The sequence below is a fragment of the Lagenorhynchus albirostris genome, chromosome 3 (genome assembly GCF_949774975.1).
Source record: "Lagenorhynchus albirostris chromosome 3, mLagAlb1.1, whole genome shotgun sequence".
Lineage (NCBI taxonomy): Eukaryota > Metazoa > Chordata > Mammalia > Artiodactyla > Delphinidae > Lagenorhynchus > Lagenorhynchus albirostris.
In genome coordinates this window covers 75,104,819-75,120,758 of record NC_083097.1, presented here as the reverse complement: position 1 = coordinate 75,120,758, position 15,940 = coordinate 75,104,819, and the positions used below count along the sequence as shown (strand labels likewise).

The following is a 15,940-nucleotide window of genomic DNA, read 5'->3' as shown; positions in this document are numbered from 1 at the left end:
TTATGTCTGGAAACAAATTTCTTTCACTTAGACAAAAAGGTATTATTTTTCATTGCAACTTTTGATATTCCAGTGGGAAAACAACCCACTATTTATTTTGACTGTGCTTGTAGGTAAGAACATGTAAATTACCTTTAGTTCATTGTCACCAAAGCCTGAACTTTCCCTCCCTGCTCCACTTCCCACCACTGAAGCCCACCTGTGACTGGAAGGAAGACAGTCCCACTCTGTTGTCACAAATGCCCTTGGACAAGTTTTTCCCTGCACAGTCGATCCTATAGCCTTCTTTGCACAGAACAGGAGAGAGATTGGTGTGTGTATTCAACCTACTTCTTTCTTCTCCTGACCAGTTAAAATCACTTCTTTACTCATTTCCTCCTAAGTTTCTTTCTCATCTCCTCCGAGGCTGAAGGAATTCACTAACTTTAGCCCAAATGAAAAAAGGAAAAACAAAGGGAAACTTCTAGCTCTGCTTTCAGGGGAAGGGAAACACTAACTCAGTTACCTCACCCTTAGTCCCAAATAGTAACTTTTCTATAAAGTTCATGTTTTTAGCCTGTGTAAACTGTTTGGTCCAGATAACCTAATTGTTTTATCACTTGATTGACTACAGTCGTTCATAGTTTGGTTTCAACCAGGAGAGGGACTGGAGAAAGCACAGTTGAGGAAAACAGAGACTGGCTGACACAATAAGAAGAGAGTGTGGGTGAAACTCAAAAGATGCAGTTATCAAGAGCAGACTTGCTTAATCCCATCTATCTACCCAGTGATGCACTCAGGAGGCTGTGGGGGAAGAGACAATGATTATATTGGGGATCATCCTCTCAGTTTTCCTACGATGCATGCAGAATTATGAGGAAGTCACATAATTTGTTTGCACATTTGTATAATTGATGTCTACTAAGGACATTAGTTAGGTATGTATAAATATATTTCATGTATATGTGTATGGTATACAGCATACAAATATAACACTTGAGTATAAGTATCAACAGTTGTGGCAGGTTTCCTAGGAGTATATCATATGCATCTGTGTTGAGAAAGGCGTGCTATAATTATGACAATTAAATACATTTAAAGGTAGCAAACAGATTTGTTTTTATATATAATAATGTATTTACCCTCGTAGCTGAACTCAATATAGTATCTCCTTTTTAGTTTATCCATGAGGGGATCATGTGTTTTAATTAAGCCCTTTTGTCTACGAGCAATAGAGACCCACTCAGCTAACTTGGATTGAATTTATAGTTTGTCTCCTAAAGATTTTTACAGGAGATATATAAGAACTGAACTCTATACTGACATTTTAATTTGAGTCATTTAGACTTTATAATGTTGCTCTAATGTGAAATGAATCGAGTATGGGTGATCGTGAGGGTACTCGTCGCCTTGTGATTGGAAAGTCATTAATTAACATTGCTGTGTGAAACAGCTACTCTTGGCCAGTTGTCTCTCATGAGACATTTCCCTAGAGGAGTCTCTGTTTCTCTCTGTAATTTATCTATTCACTATGTAGTGACCAACTTCTTCCTCTTACTTACTCTTCCTGGCCACTCAGAACTTTGGCAAATGCATGGTCTTTAGGTCTCTCCAGTTCTCACTTCAGCTCCAATCTTGCACCAGTCTCTTGGTTTCTTCCATTCAGATTCTTAAGAAAATTATTTTTTTCTCATCTCTTTGCTTCAGACCATAGATGAGGGTCCTGTGAATTGGCTGCACTTAGATCAGTGTCTGTCCCTGGCTCAATCAACTGTGGACTGGAGGTGCAGGATCCTGTGGTACAAAAGATGGCCTCTACTGCTGTCCCTTGAAACAGGCCTATAAGTAATGTAGTTTCACTAAAAGTGGTGGCTGTTGAGCAGGTGTTATGATTGGAACCTTTGGTATATAACCTGTCTTAAAACAAATCACTGTCCCTGAGACGGGGCACCAAACTGTTCACATGGCCTATTGCTTAAATGTCACTTCCTCAAGGAAGTCCCAGACTAGTCTGTAATATGCTCCTAGTATATGTTCCCCTAATACTCTATATTTAATCATCATAATAAAACTCATTGTATTGTAATTACTTATTTAATGCCTCTCCTCTCTCCTAAACTCTAAGGTCTGTGAAAACAGGGACTATATCTTTCTTGCTCACTGTTCTGCCACTTGTACCTGCCCAGTTCCTGGCTTATAACAGCATCCAAATGTTTGTTCAGTTATTTGATTAATAAGTGCCTTAAACCTATAGGAATCAAGTGTTTCACATTATAAGTTTGGTAATCTTCCAAATACCAACTCTCCTTCCTAAATGTCCCCATTTCTGACAGTGACATTATCAGTATCTGTCACAAAGATACTGACTCATCCCTCTCTCCATCATCAAGGCAGTCATGTTTGTTGGTTCTTTCTCTTTTATCTGTAATTTCTTCTTCATTCCTACCTCTGCCACTTTAGTCCAGGTCTTCTTCACCTCCACCTGACTGGTCGCGTGGTTCCTAAAATCTCGCCCTTTATTATATCCCGCACAGCTTCCTAAAAAGCAGCTTTTCGCACCTCTTTCTCTATGAAAAAAAAAACTTTGTTGGCTCCCCTTCTGCATAAAGAATGAAATCCAGACTCTTCAGTTCTTCACTGTCTTGTTCCTGCTAAATCTCCAGTTAGGTTTTCTCCTACCATCCTACATGAACTCTTTCATTCTATCCAAACAAGTCTGACTCTGATCTCTGAATACATTATTAGCATTTCTGTCCATTTTCTTGTTCTCTTATCTTCTTACTTCCTCAATACTTAACTATTCCTATTCTTCTTTCAAATCCCACTTTCTTCATGAAGCTGTCCCTCCTGCCCAGTCCTCAGTAATCACCTCTTATTCTAAAGTTAGAGGGCTTATTATCTCTGCCATTCAGCTGGCCTGTACCATATGCTACCTTATAATATTGTTTCTCTTTCTTGTATGTGCAGTAGGATAGTGAAGAGCGTGAACTGCAGTCGGGCTGTAGGTTCAAATCCTGCCTCTACAGGTTACTCTCTGAGTAACGAAGCAAGTTACTTGACCCCTATAAACTTTAGCTGTGTCATCTCTAAGGTGGGGACAGTAACAGTGCCTCCGTGTTGTGAGAGTTCAGTGTAGTAATGCATCTAAAGCATAATGAGTGCTCGATGTTTTCTATAAAAATATTTGCACTTTATTGATTAATTGGCTATTTTCAGATACCTGTTATGTGCTACACACTGTGCTAGATAGGAACAGTATAAAGGGGTTAAGGTAAAAACCTCTGCTAGCAAGGAAGTCACCTCTATTCTATCTCCCTGTTAGACCGTAAGCCCCTTGCAGTCTCATTCATAAAATTCATACATATTTACTGAATATCTGCTATCTTCAAACACCCCATACCAAGCACAAGGAGTTATAAGGAGGCATAATATAAAGTCCATGACCTTCAAGATCATTATAACTAAAGCCCCTGTCATTGCACTTTGCACACAGTGAGAGATCAATAAGTGTTTATTGGCATCAGTGAGCATGGCAGTGATGATGAGGACTCTAGAGCACCACAGTTTCTAGCCTCTCTTTAGAGCTGTTAACTTTATTTGGCTTCTTCGTGTCTTCATTTTCCACTGAATGAACGCCAGAAAGTCTTTTTCAAATTTTTTTTCTCTCTGATCAAGACTTAGATAATGTCTGCTTCTTTTGGTAGCTAAATATCCCCCAAACTCAGCTTCTTGCTTCAGTGAGAAGATATTATGGTATTGCCAATGGAAACCACTTCACATTTGGGCAACATCATGATGTCTAAGTGGCTCAGATTCAAGTTTCAGTATAGATTCTGGTTCCTGCACATTTGCTGTCAAAAACCACTTTATAGGAGCCAAACTGTGGAATCCTTCCAAGTGTTAGGCACTATTAGAAGTACCATTAAAGTACTGCAGAGTTTCAAAAGATTATGAAATTCTGGTTTTTTAGCATAAAATGTTCTACGGTACTTCCATGAAATTTTAATCAGTCCCTTGTTTCTGTAATGGAGCTAAAGGCAATTAATAGCCCAATTTTTTTTTGTAGCATCGCAGGTTTTAGAGACAACTCCAAGCTGAAGCTTCTAAAATAATCTTATACTATTTTATACAACAATGGATATATAGAGCAATTCTGGTTTTCAAATAAAACTTCAAGAAGACATGATTATTTCTGTTTATGACCGGTAGCTTAGTCCCTTCCCCATACTCTGTCCCTGTCTATTTCCTTAGTCAGCTTGCAGGAAATAAGACATATAAGACTTAATAGTTAAAATAAAGATTTTTGTAAGTTCAGAAACTATTTAGAGATAAAGATAATTGTCCATCAGCCTATGGTCTGATATGATTAATTTATCATAAAATTTATCTCTAGCTTCCTTATAGTCAAGGCAAAAAAGGAAATAATAACTAACTATATCTTCCTCACTTGAAAAGCAAAAGCATATACACCCATCTGAAAAGATATTTGCCTTGCAGTAAATACCAAAGAAATCATCACATATTATTTATTTGTAAACAAGCAATTATTTGTAAAGTTACTTGTTTGGTGTCTACTTCCTTATTATATTGTATGTTCCTTGAAGTCAGTGACCACATCTGTCTTGTTAATCACCATATCCTCAGCTCCTAGAAAAAAATGTTGGTTGAAATTAATGAAATGAAATCATATGGATTCTTATCCAAGAAACACTGACTGACATAATAAGCCATATAGTCCATGAAAGTATGATATAAAATACAGTTAGCATTTCTTATACAGTTAATTTTTTATTTTTTCAGCTTTATTGAAGTATAATTGACAAATAAAATTGTAAGATATTTAAAGTGTACAATGAGATGAGTTAATTTATATATACATAGTGAAAGTATTCCTCCCATCTAGTTAATTAACATATCCATCACCTTAAATATCTATCTTTTTTCTCTTTTTTTATGAGAATATTTATTATACTCTCTTAGCAGATTTCAGTTACACAATTCAGTGTTATCAACCATAGCCACCATGTTATACGTCCTACCTATTCATCCTAAAAGTCTCTACCCTTTTACCAACCTTTCTCTATTTCTTCCATCCCCCCAGCCCCTGGCAACCACTTTCCTTCTCTGTTTTTATGAGGTGATTTTTTTAGATTCCATATGTAATTGATACCAGACAGTGTTTGTCTTTCTCTGTCTGACTTATTTCAGTTAGCATAATGCCCTAAAGGTCCATCCATGTTGTCACAAATGGTAGGATTTCCTTCTTTGTCATGGCTTAAGTAGTATTCCAGTGTATATACCACATATCCTTCATTCATTCATTCATTGACGGACACTTAGGTTATTTCCATATCTTGGTTATTGTGAACAATGCTGCAATGATCATGGAAGTGCAGATAACTCTTCAATACCCTGTTTTCATTTCCTTTGGCTGTGTTTGGATCATTTATAGTTCTATTTTTAGAACTGTTAGATAGCCATTCTAACAGGTGTGAGGTGATTTCTCATTGTGGTTTTGATTTGCATTTCCTTGATGATTAGTGATGATTGGTCATGTACCTGTTTGGCATTTGTATGTCTACTTTGGAAGAATGTCTATTATGTTCCTCTGACATTTTTTTATTGGATTGTTTTTTGCATTTTTCAAATTTTTTGTTTATTCTGAGTTTTGTGAGTTCTTATGTATTTTGAATATTAAACCTTTATCAGATATATGATTTGTCAGTATTTTCTCCCATTCCATAGGTTGCCTTTTCATTTTGTTGATGGTTTCCTTTGCTGTGCAGATGCTTTTTAGTTTGATGTAGTCCCACTTGTTGATTGCTTTTGTAACTTTTGCTTCTGGCATCAAATCCAAAAAGTCATTACCAAGACCAGTGTCAAGGAGCTTACTGCCTATGTTTTCTTCTGGAAGTTTTACAGTTTCAGGTCTTACATTCAAGTCTTTAATTCATTTGAGTTGATTTTTGTGTATGGTGTAAAACAGAGGCCCAATCTCATTTATTTCCTTGTGGCTGTTCAGTTGTCCTAACACCATTTGTTGAAGAGACTATCATTTCCCCATTGTACATTCTTAGCTCCTCTGTCGGAAAGAAATGTTTACTGTATATGCATGGATTTGTTTCTGGGGTCTCTATTTTACTGATCGATGTGTCTGTTATTATGCTAATACCATACTGTTTTGATTACTATAGGTTTGTAATGTATTTTGAAATCAGGAAGTCTGATGCCTCCAGCTTTGTTCTTCTTTCTTAAGATTCTTTGACTATTCAGAGTCTTTTGTGATTCTCTACAAATTTTAGGATTGTTCGTTCTGTTTCTGTGAAAAATGCTGTTGAAATTTTGATAGGGATTTCATTGAACTCGTAGATTGCTTTGAGTGGTATGGACATTTTAACAATATTAATTCTTCCAGGCCATGAGCGTGGAATATCTTTCCATTTATTTGTGTATTCTTCCGTTTCTTTCATCAATGTCTTAGAGGTTTTTTTTGTTTTTTGTGGTACACGGACCTCTCACCGCTGTGGCCTCTCCCGTTGTGGAGCACAGGCTCCAGACGCTCAGGCCCAGCGGCCATGGCTCACAGGCCCATCCGCTCCATGGCATGTGGGATCTTCCTGGACCGGGGCACAAACCCATGTCCCCTGCCTCGGCAGGCGGACTCTCAACCACTGCGCCACCAGGGAAGCCCTGTCTTAGAGTTTTAAATGTATGAATCTTTTACCTCCTTGTTAAATTTATTACTAAGTATTTTATCCTTTTTTGATGCCATTATAAATGGGATTGTTTTCTTAATTTCTTTTTTTTTGATAATAACTTTTTTATTGATGGTCGATAAAATCCTGTAAGCAGGGAAAGGAGAAAAGAAATACAATACAGTACAATAAAACTCTAGGATAACATTAAATCATGACTCAGTGATGAGATTCCTATAGGAGATCACATTAATTTTTATCATAACTTACTATAATTTTACTATAACAAAAGATGGAAAAATCTAGAAAATGGATAATTTAAATGTGCCCTAAACATATCTCTTAATAGCATTGTCTCAAACACATTTTTGGCAGGAGTTGAATTTTAGAGAATCCAAAAACCAGTGATGAGAGTCTTAGGTGGCCATTTTTCTTTTATTGACTAAAAGAGATGCCAAACAAGCAGTAGTACCGTTGGTATTCCATTAGAAACATGAAGAAACATAAGTTAAAATTGGATAGAAGGCCGTTCAACCTTCACAGAGAAAAAGTAGTATGGAGCCTCCTACTAACCTAATATAGATAATTACCATTTATTTACTAAAACCCTGTGAAAAAATAAGCATTGTTTTAAAGAAAACAGTACACATTATGTAGCAAATGTAGTTACTATCGTTTTTAGCAGAAGAGTCTCTATATTAGTTTACTTTGCTAAAGGTACAGTATAGTAGAAATAGTCTGTCGGTTCAATTGGGAAGTTTGTAATGCAATGTCATTTTCATTATAGGCAGAATTTATGTATCTTACTTATAACTTCTCATATAACATTGAAATTTCATTTTAATGCCATTTACCATAAAGTACAATTTGGAATAAGGCATGTGTGTCTTAGATTCCTTTCAAGGGGTGCATTGGAACTGAAATCTCAAGGATGAGCCCTGTGTCTTGTTTTTCTTTATATGCCCATTGCCCATTTGTGTCTGGTGTATACAAGGCACTTAGGAAATGTTTGGACTAGAATGAACCGAGCTCTTATAAGGTTGTTCCTCAACTTGTATTCTTCAAGACAGCATTGTACTTAGACTACAAGGTACTCATTTTTTTTTTAATTTAACATCTCTATATTGGGAAGTAATCATCATTTCCATTTGTAGTACATTATTTTCTGTTGATTGCTGACAAAATATAAAACATGTCATGAAAGATCCAATATGACACATCTAGAAGAAAGACAGGAAGGCCCAAGGGAACTTACTTTCCAGCTCTCTTCATAGATGGTTAGTAACCCAATGCATCATTGATCTTGCCAACAATAACTATATCCCGGTTTTCCCACTTCTAGCACATTCTTTCAGAGAATTGTAGCAGACTCCCCAACAAGTTCAGAAGGATGCAAATTGGTTGGGAATTGGTACTATTAACTATGGTCTGAGAAAGGCAGCAGTTTCTATGGTATTGATATTCCATTTACCTTATCTCAGATCTACAGATATTGGAGAGTGTTAACTTACTCCTGTATCCAATTCTCAGTCTTCTCTCTGACATATGGAAGTCACACCTTTTACAGAAGCTCATCTTCCATATCCACAGTTCACACTTACTGAGGCATGACGTATGCAAATAGTCAGCAACTAACCCCTGGTTGGGAGTGGGGACGGCGTAAAAAAATGAAAAATACATGGATGGTCCCTGACCATAAGAAGCTTTAACTAACCAAACATGTATCCCTGTTAAGCCTTCTTGAAACACATGAATCCCCCAAAATTAAAGATTTTCTTTCTACCATGTAAGTGATTATACAAGGGCCTAAAGCTGCATCCCTGAACGAATTTCAAAAATCTGTTAGTTTCTGCTGTATAACAAAGTGAATCAGCTATATGTATACATATATCCCCATATCTCCTCCCTCTTGCATCTCCCTCCCACCCTCCCTATCCCACCCCTCTAGGTGCTCACAAAGCACCGAGCTGATCTCCCTGTGCTATGCGGCTGCTTCCCACTAGCTATCTATTTTACATTTGGTAGTGTATATATGTCCATGCCACTCTCTCACTTTGTCCCAGCTTACCCTTCCCCCTCCTGTGTCCTCAAGTCCATTTTCTACGTCTGCATCTTTATTCCTGTCCTGCCCCTAGGTTCTTAAGAACCATTTTTGTTTTTGTAGATTCCATATATATGTGTTAGCACATGCAAACACACATTGAACAATGAAGTATAAATGATAAAGTCTTAACACATCCACTTATTAGAATAAATTGCTCATTAAATTAAAAAAATGAAGTATGTGCTTAAAGCCTAAGTAGTGGGAAAAGGAGTTGCTTAATCTTTTAAATACTGTGTAAAACCATATTGATACAAGTCAATAATTCTCAGCACAATTAAACATAGAAGATGTGAAAAAAAAATCTGCCGTATTGTGTTATGGATAGTTTTGGTCTTTCTTTTTTGGATGGGAAACAAAGAAAAATGTGTAGAGTGTTATGTTTGTGTTTGTTTCTATTTAAATGTGAAAATATGTTAAAAATCAAAATAATGAACAGTGTCTTATTTCTTCTTTTTACTGTACTTTTCCAAAATGAATGTGAATTATACATGACTCCTTAAAATTATTTCTATGGAATAGAAATAGCTCTTTATAGTGAGAATCCTGTTAATACCATAGCTGTAAAGTGGTATTGAATTCCGTTTTTAACCAAATACATAGTTAAAATTATGTTTCTTGTACTTCCAGAAGCTTTTAACAATCATATATATATATATATATATATATATATTTTTTTTTTTTTTTTTTTTTTGCGGTACACAGGCCTCTCACTGTTGTGGCCTCTCCCGTTGCGGAGCACAGGCTTTGGATGCGCAGGCCCAGCGGCCATGGCTCACGGGCCCAGCCGCTCTGCGGCATGTGGGATCCTCCCGGACCGGGGCACGAAGCTGTGTCCCCTGCATCGGCAGGTGGACTCTCAACCACTGCGCCACCAGGGAAGCCCAACAATCATATTTTTTATGATCATTTTACTCAAATGATTGGGTTACTGAGAATAACAGGCTTATCAGCAGGTTAGAAGCAAAACCTGCATTATCTTGTCATTTTTAGTATTTGGAACTTTAGCATCTATATTTTTCAAAAAGCATCTAAAGAATTTTTGAATTTTTAAAATTTTTTTCATAATAATATATTTCTTTCTCTGGAAAAGAAAACATTTGAAGTTAAGTACTTAGCTCAGAAATATCTGTATTTCATTTTTTAAAATTCAATTCAGCATTTACTGAGCTCCCACTATTCAGAAGACTTTACCAGTCAGTCATTCCATCAGCAGATGTTTATTGCATTCCTTATGTGTGCCAGGTACTGGTCTAGGCACTGGGATGGATACAGCAGCAGACATAGCAAAGTCCCTGCCTTGAAAGAGCTTACATTTTAGTCAAGGCAGATGGACTATCAACGTAAAAGCCAAAAAACAAGCTAGTAAGTAAAGAAAAACTCAATGATTCCAGATGCTCCTAAGTGTTGTGACACACGTTTAACAGGATACAGGGTTGGGAGTGACTGGGCAGGAAGTAAAGGAGAAGAGATGCTCCTTTAGCTCATTTTTTTCACACTTCGAGGCTGCCTAGTCCTGCTGCTGCTACTGCCCTTCATTAAACTACTTGAAAACAATGTGCTGTCTTTGTACCAGAGCAATGTGACATCACTGACTGAGTTGTTTTCTCCAGAAGTGATGGAAATACACTAGTCAACCACATTTCCTGCCCCTTCCCTTGTACATTGCTAACTGGTTGTAAAAGGTGAAACTTCCCACCTATTCCCACACTGTGGTGTTCCCTAAGGCATGGAAGGAGAACCAGATGCTGGGCACCAAAAAAACAATGACAAGTGTCTACTGTAGACATTAAGTAGAGAATATTTGAAGAAGATACCAGATTTAAAGACTCAAATACTTAGAAGGATAGTCACTGAACATAGTAAGAAAAGTGAGGACAATGGATGGATATGAGGCAAAGCATTAAGTTTTCCATTGCTAATATATTTTAACTGTAAAGCTGTCCTACAAATTGGTTCAAGCCAGTCTCCACTTTTATATATATATATATATATATATACACACACACACATAATAATTTATATGCAAATGATAATATAACTAAAAAATAAGCTCTTAGAGGGAATGTATCTAGAGAGTAAAGAGCATAAATATCCCATATACCTGAAACTGGCAGATAATATTTCCATTTGGATTTTACTTTAAAATGTATAAAATACTTTCACATACATCATCTCATAGAGTCATCAAGAACAATGATGTAAAATAGGTACTGTCATTATCTGCATTTTATACATGAATAAACTGAGGCTCAGCAAGGTGATTCACACAGAATCATAAAGCTAGAATGAGTTAGAATTAAACATCTCACCCAGGGGTTATGTCTACAAGTCCGGTACGTTCTCCACTACACTACAGCTACAAATAGATATTTTCAAGAGGAAGCAGACACAAAAAGAAGGAGTCAGAGAGATGATAGGATTTTGAGTCTGAAGCTATGGCTAACACATCAGTGAAAAAGTAATCAACTGTGTCTTTTAGCAGCAGAAAGCTGCAGGGATAAGAACAGAAAAATGGATCTCAGATTCAGTTAGAAAACTAATCAGTGATTTTTAAAAGAAGAGTTTCTAAACAGCAAAGTAGTGATGATAAAAGTTTTGCAGTTATCAAGGAGGGATTTGATTTTTTTAATGTAGGGTTCTTATGCTGAGAGTGTGTTCAAGTAATTCTATGAACAAACAAGTATTAACAGTCAATATAGAGTCAAGATAAGTAATAAATTTGGGAAAACATGGGCATGCTGAAAGGAATGAGAACAATATAATAGAAATATAAAGATATCAAAGAGAGGAAAAATACATTGTTATGTGATTTTCTCACAACTAAGCATTCTAAAATACAAACTATTAATGCATTTCTGTGATCTGTTGAGGAAGGAAGTATAGACACAGAGAAAGGAAGGTATTTCAAGCTGGAATTATAGAAAACATAGCAAATGCTTCCACAGCAATCTCCATTACTGTGTGGTACAATATTCGTGACTATGAATAAGCATAGAGAGGGCCACAGACTTCATCATAGAGGGAGTTCTTTAGATTTCCTCTCTTACACAAAACCCTTACTATGGTCACCATAAACTGTCTTCTGGTGACCTCTGGGGAGCTAGATGCCAAGAAGCATTCCAAGGTCGTTACCTAGAAAACTACTCAGAATCACCTGTTTTCTTTTTTCTTTCCTGTTTTTTGATTTTCTGAATACCACTAGATCATACGCTTTTCAAGGACAAAGACAAAAATGTCTAATTCATTTTTGTATCACAGTGTCTAGCATATGGGAGCAACTCAATCCATGTTAACTGAACTGAACTGAATTATTTTAAAATGCAAAATCTGAGTCACTCATTCATTCAGATACTCAACATAACTGACACTAAAGCCAAACACATAAGTTTGAGTCCAGACACTGCCACTTGCCAGTTCTATGACTTTGGGCAGTTCATAATTTAACCTCTCTGGGCCTTAGTTTTCATGTCTATGACTTAGGGATAATGATTTCTGCCTTACTAATAAGCTCACTAGTTTGTTACAAGGACAGAATCTGATAATACATATGAAGATAAACCAGAAGTTATTAAGTGCTTTACAAAAAAAATGGTATTTTTCTATGGAACCAGTAGTGCCAAGATGCTCCAATGGTTGACAGGTTCCTTGGTCAAATCTAAATGCTGGGTTCAATAAATGTAAACAGGCTTCTTATGAGCAGGTCTTCTTAGAATCTTTCAGCTGGAAATTAACTTTGTGAAAGTATAAGAATGGGCTAGAATAGGAACGAATGTCTTTTTCTATAAGACCTAAAGAAAGTGTCCAGTTCATGTAAGTTGTATCAAAATACTCAAATAAAGCGTCCAGTTCATGTAAGTTGTATCAAAATACTCAAATAATAACAGTCGCTCTCATTTCTCAAAGGAGGACCATGTGCCGGGCACTGTCCTTGCATTTTATGTACATGAACCTAAGTTCTCATCACAAACTGCAATGTATGTATTATTGCTGTTAGTCCCATTTTTACAGGTTAAAAAAGAAAGAGGGTACGTGTGTCTTTTTGAATTATGGTTTTCTCAGGGTATATGCCCAGTAGTGGGATTGCTGGGTCATACACTTCCATGTGTAAAATAGATAGCTAGTGGGAACCTGCTGTATAGCACAGGGAGCTCAGCTCGGTGCTCTGTGATGACCTAGAGGGGTGGGATGAGGGGAGAGGAGTGGGAGGGAGGTCCAAGAGAGGAGGAGATATATATATGCGTATAGCTGATTCACTTCGTTGTACAGCAGAAACTAACACAACGTTGTAAAGCAATTATACTCCATTAAAAAAAAAAAGAGGGATTAAAGAACTTGTTCAAGGTTACAGCTAGGGAATAGCATTTTACATTTACGGAAACTAACACTAAGAAATAAGTGACTTAAGCAATATTTGCTCTTTCTCACTTTTATTCTCTCCTTTTCTTCACCCTGCTACAACTCTAGTTCATATCTATATTACCTCTAGTCCAAAATACTCCAAAGTGTGTTTTGTGAAATAAAATCCACGAAACTGTGCCAAGAGAAACTCATTGGTCAGATACGTTTGGGGGATGGTACATATGGAATCCTCCCTTCTCTGTGTCACAGTGGACATTAAGTAGCACATTGAAGCCTCTGAGAAAGGCTGCTGTAAGGAGCCTTCCTAAACTTTGAACAGAACCTTAAACCAATAGCTGTTGATGTCCCACAAAGCCAGAGAGGTCCGTGGAATGAACTTTAGGAAAGGTTGACTATTAAGTTAATCAGTAAATGCAATAATCATTATGCCAGTTTCTACCAACAGACATAGTGTACCATCTTCACCATAAAATATAGGTAAAGTTGTAAATGTACAGTTGATGTGATAATTTTCCTAAATGTGTTCAACCAATTTCCTAAAGATTTTTCCATGTACTGTTTTCCTAACTATGACAGCAACCGATACTATAACAAAAGATGGCAGAAATTCAGATTATTTTTTCATGTGAGAAACTATATCCTAATAGATGGTTGGATTTATTCTGTGGTACTGAAAATTATTATCCTGATTATCAAAAATTAGTTTAAATCAGTGATTTTAAACCAATGGAGTAAGCATTTCAACTTGGAGGAGAAGCCAGTGATAGAACTATTTCTTCCCATTTCTTCCTCTTCTAAAACCAGGAGGAAAATGAAGAATATTAATTCATTTAGCTCTGTCAGACAGGATTCTTCAGTTACTTAAGAGTCATTTAAAACTTCTTTTGAGTGAGGATAGATTGGTACCAGACTTTATTTGAACTTCAAATACTTTTGAATCAACTCAAATAAAAAATAATACATTGTCTCTTTTTATCCTTGGAAAACATGTACATTGCCTATTTTCGTTACTTCATTGTTTGTATTTTGTGAAAATGTGTATTTTGTTAAAATGTCATAGAGCTTAGATTATTATTATATGCCCATTAGTTCTGCTGCCTTGGGATGTAATGATTCATATTAGTAGTCTATGTAATAAAAAGGGTTGGTGAATTTTTACTGAACTGTCCTTCTGGGACTATAGTTTTTAACATTCTCTGGAAGCTTTGCAAATCTTTTAATGATAAAGTGCTCTTACACTGTCTTTATCATTGACAAGCTCATAAAGACCAGAACTGTTTCCTGTAAATGTTGAACCCAACACTATGTTGATATGATAAGTTCCTTAGTTAAAGAGTCACCAAGGATACATAATTAGAACGTTACCACCTTAAGGCAAATAAGGTGATTCTGTAATCTTGTTAGCAGTAATATTTGACTGAGGTCTCTACAGTTTATTAGATGAGTTCATCTTTTTGAGGTAGAGTTACCAAACACCATCTAACTATTATAGACATATTCTTTTCCTAAATTTTAAATCATTGAAGACTGTAGACGAAGAACAAGGACTGGTATAGACCAATTAGCTCAGTTGCTAGTATTTTCAGGAGGGTTTAATCCCTGGGTAGGCTAATGATTTTGAACAAAGATGAAAAAATATATCCTCAGGCAATAAGTTTTATTCAGTGATACGAATTAAATATTTTTATATTGGTATATGAAGTGTGGTACCTTTATTATTATATTTGTGTATGAAGTATACTTTGAAATATATTTAATTTTATTTTGAATTTTTTTAAACATAAATTTTACGTAGTGAAATGATCAGATCTTCAGCGTACAAATTGTTGAGTTTTGAAAAATGTATATATCCATTGTAACCACTACCCTTATAAAGATACAGAACATTTCCGTCACCTCTAAAATTTTCTTCTTACATCCTTCCAGTCAATTTTTCTTGCCCTCCCCACCTCACCCCTGCAACCTCTGTTATATTTCCACAGATTTTTTTTTTAACCTGTTCTAAACTTATATAAATGGCATATAGGGCATCTGTTCTTTTGTGTTTGGCTTCTTTCACCTAACATAATGTTTTCAAGATTCCTCCAAGTTGTTACATGTATCACTAGTTCATTCTTTTTAATTACTAAGTAGCATCCATTGTATGAATATATCAAAGTATCCATTCTCTTGTTGGTAGACATCCGAGCTGTATCCAATTTTTGGCTATTATGAATAAAGCTTCTATGAATATTTTTTTACTTACCTTTTTGTAGACATTTGTTTTCTGTTCGATCAATAGTAGTAGGAGTGCTGAGACATGGGGTAGATATGTATGTTTTATTAAAAACTGCAAAAAGTTTTCCAAAGTGATTGTACCATTTAACACTCCTATGAGTAATATACCAGATTTCTAGTTGAGTTGCTGCACGTTCTCACCAACATTTGTGTTGTAGTCTTTTGAATTTTAATTGGCATGACTAGTCCATTTAACTTTTATGTAATTATTAATATGATTGTGTTTTAATCTATGATTGTGTTATTTGCTTTCTATTCATCCAGGTTTTTTGGTTTTCTCTTTCTCCTTTCCTACCTTCTTTTGAGGGTTTTTTTTTTAATTGCTCTAAAGTCATTTTAGTATGACTTTTTGTATTATTTTTTAATGGCTGCTGTGGGGATTAAGGGTTGATCTATGCATTCTTATCATAGTCTACTTAGAGTTAATATTGTACAATTTCATACAAAATGTAAGGTGCTTACAACATTATAATTCCACTTATCTGCCTGTCCTTTATGTTACTGTTGTCATGTATCTTAAATCCAT

The 15,940-nt window shown here is 35.9% G+C and overlaps 1 protein-coding gene across 6 annotated transcripts in view; it reads left to right on the top strand.

The window, feature by feature from the left end:
- ARB2A (ARB2 cotranscriptional regulator A) overlaps positions 1–15,940 on the top strand; it is a 428,163-nt gene that overhangs the window by 388,698 nt on the left and 23,525 nt on the right. The window contains exon 12 of one of the 6 annotated variants that reach the window (XM_060143279.1): positions 1,687–1,857. The exons of the other annotated variants lie outside the window; for them this stretch is intronic. Within the exon in view, the coding sequence (XP_059999262.1) occupies positions 1,687–1,697 (11 nt within the window). The 3' untranslated portion in view covers positions 1,698–1,857. Of the gene's footprint in view, positions 1–1,686; positions 1,858–15,940 lie in introns of those variants that run through there. 6 annotated transcript variants of the gene reach the window in all.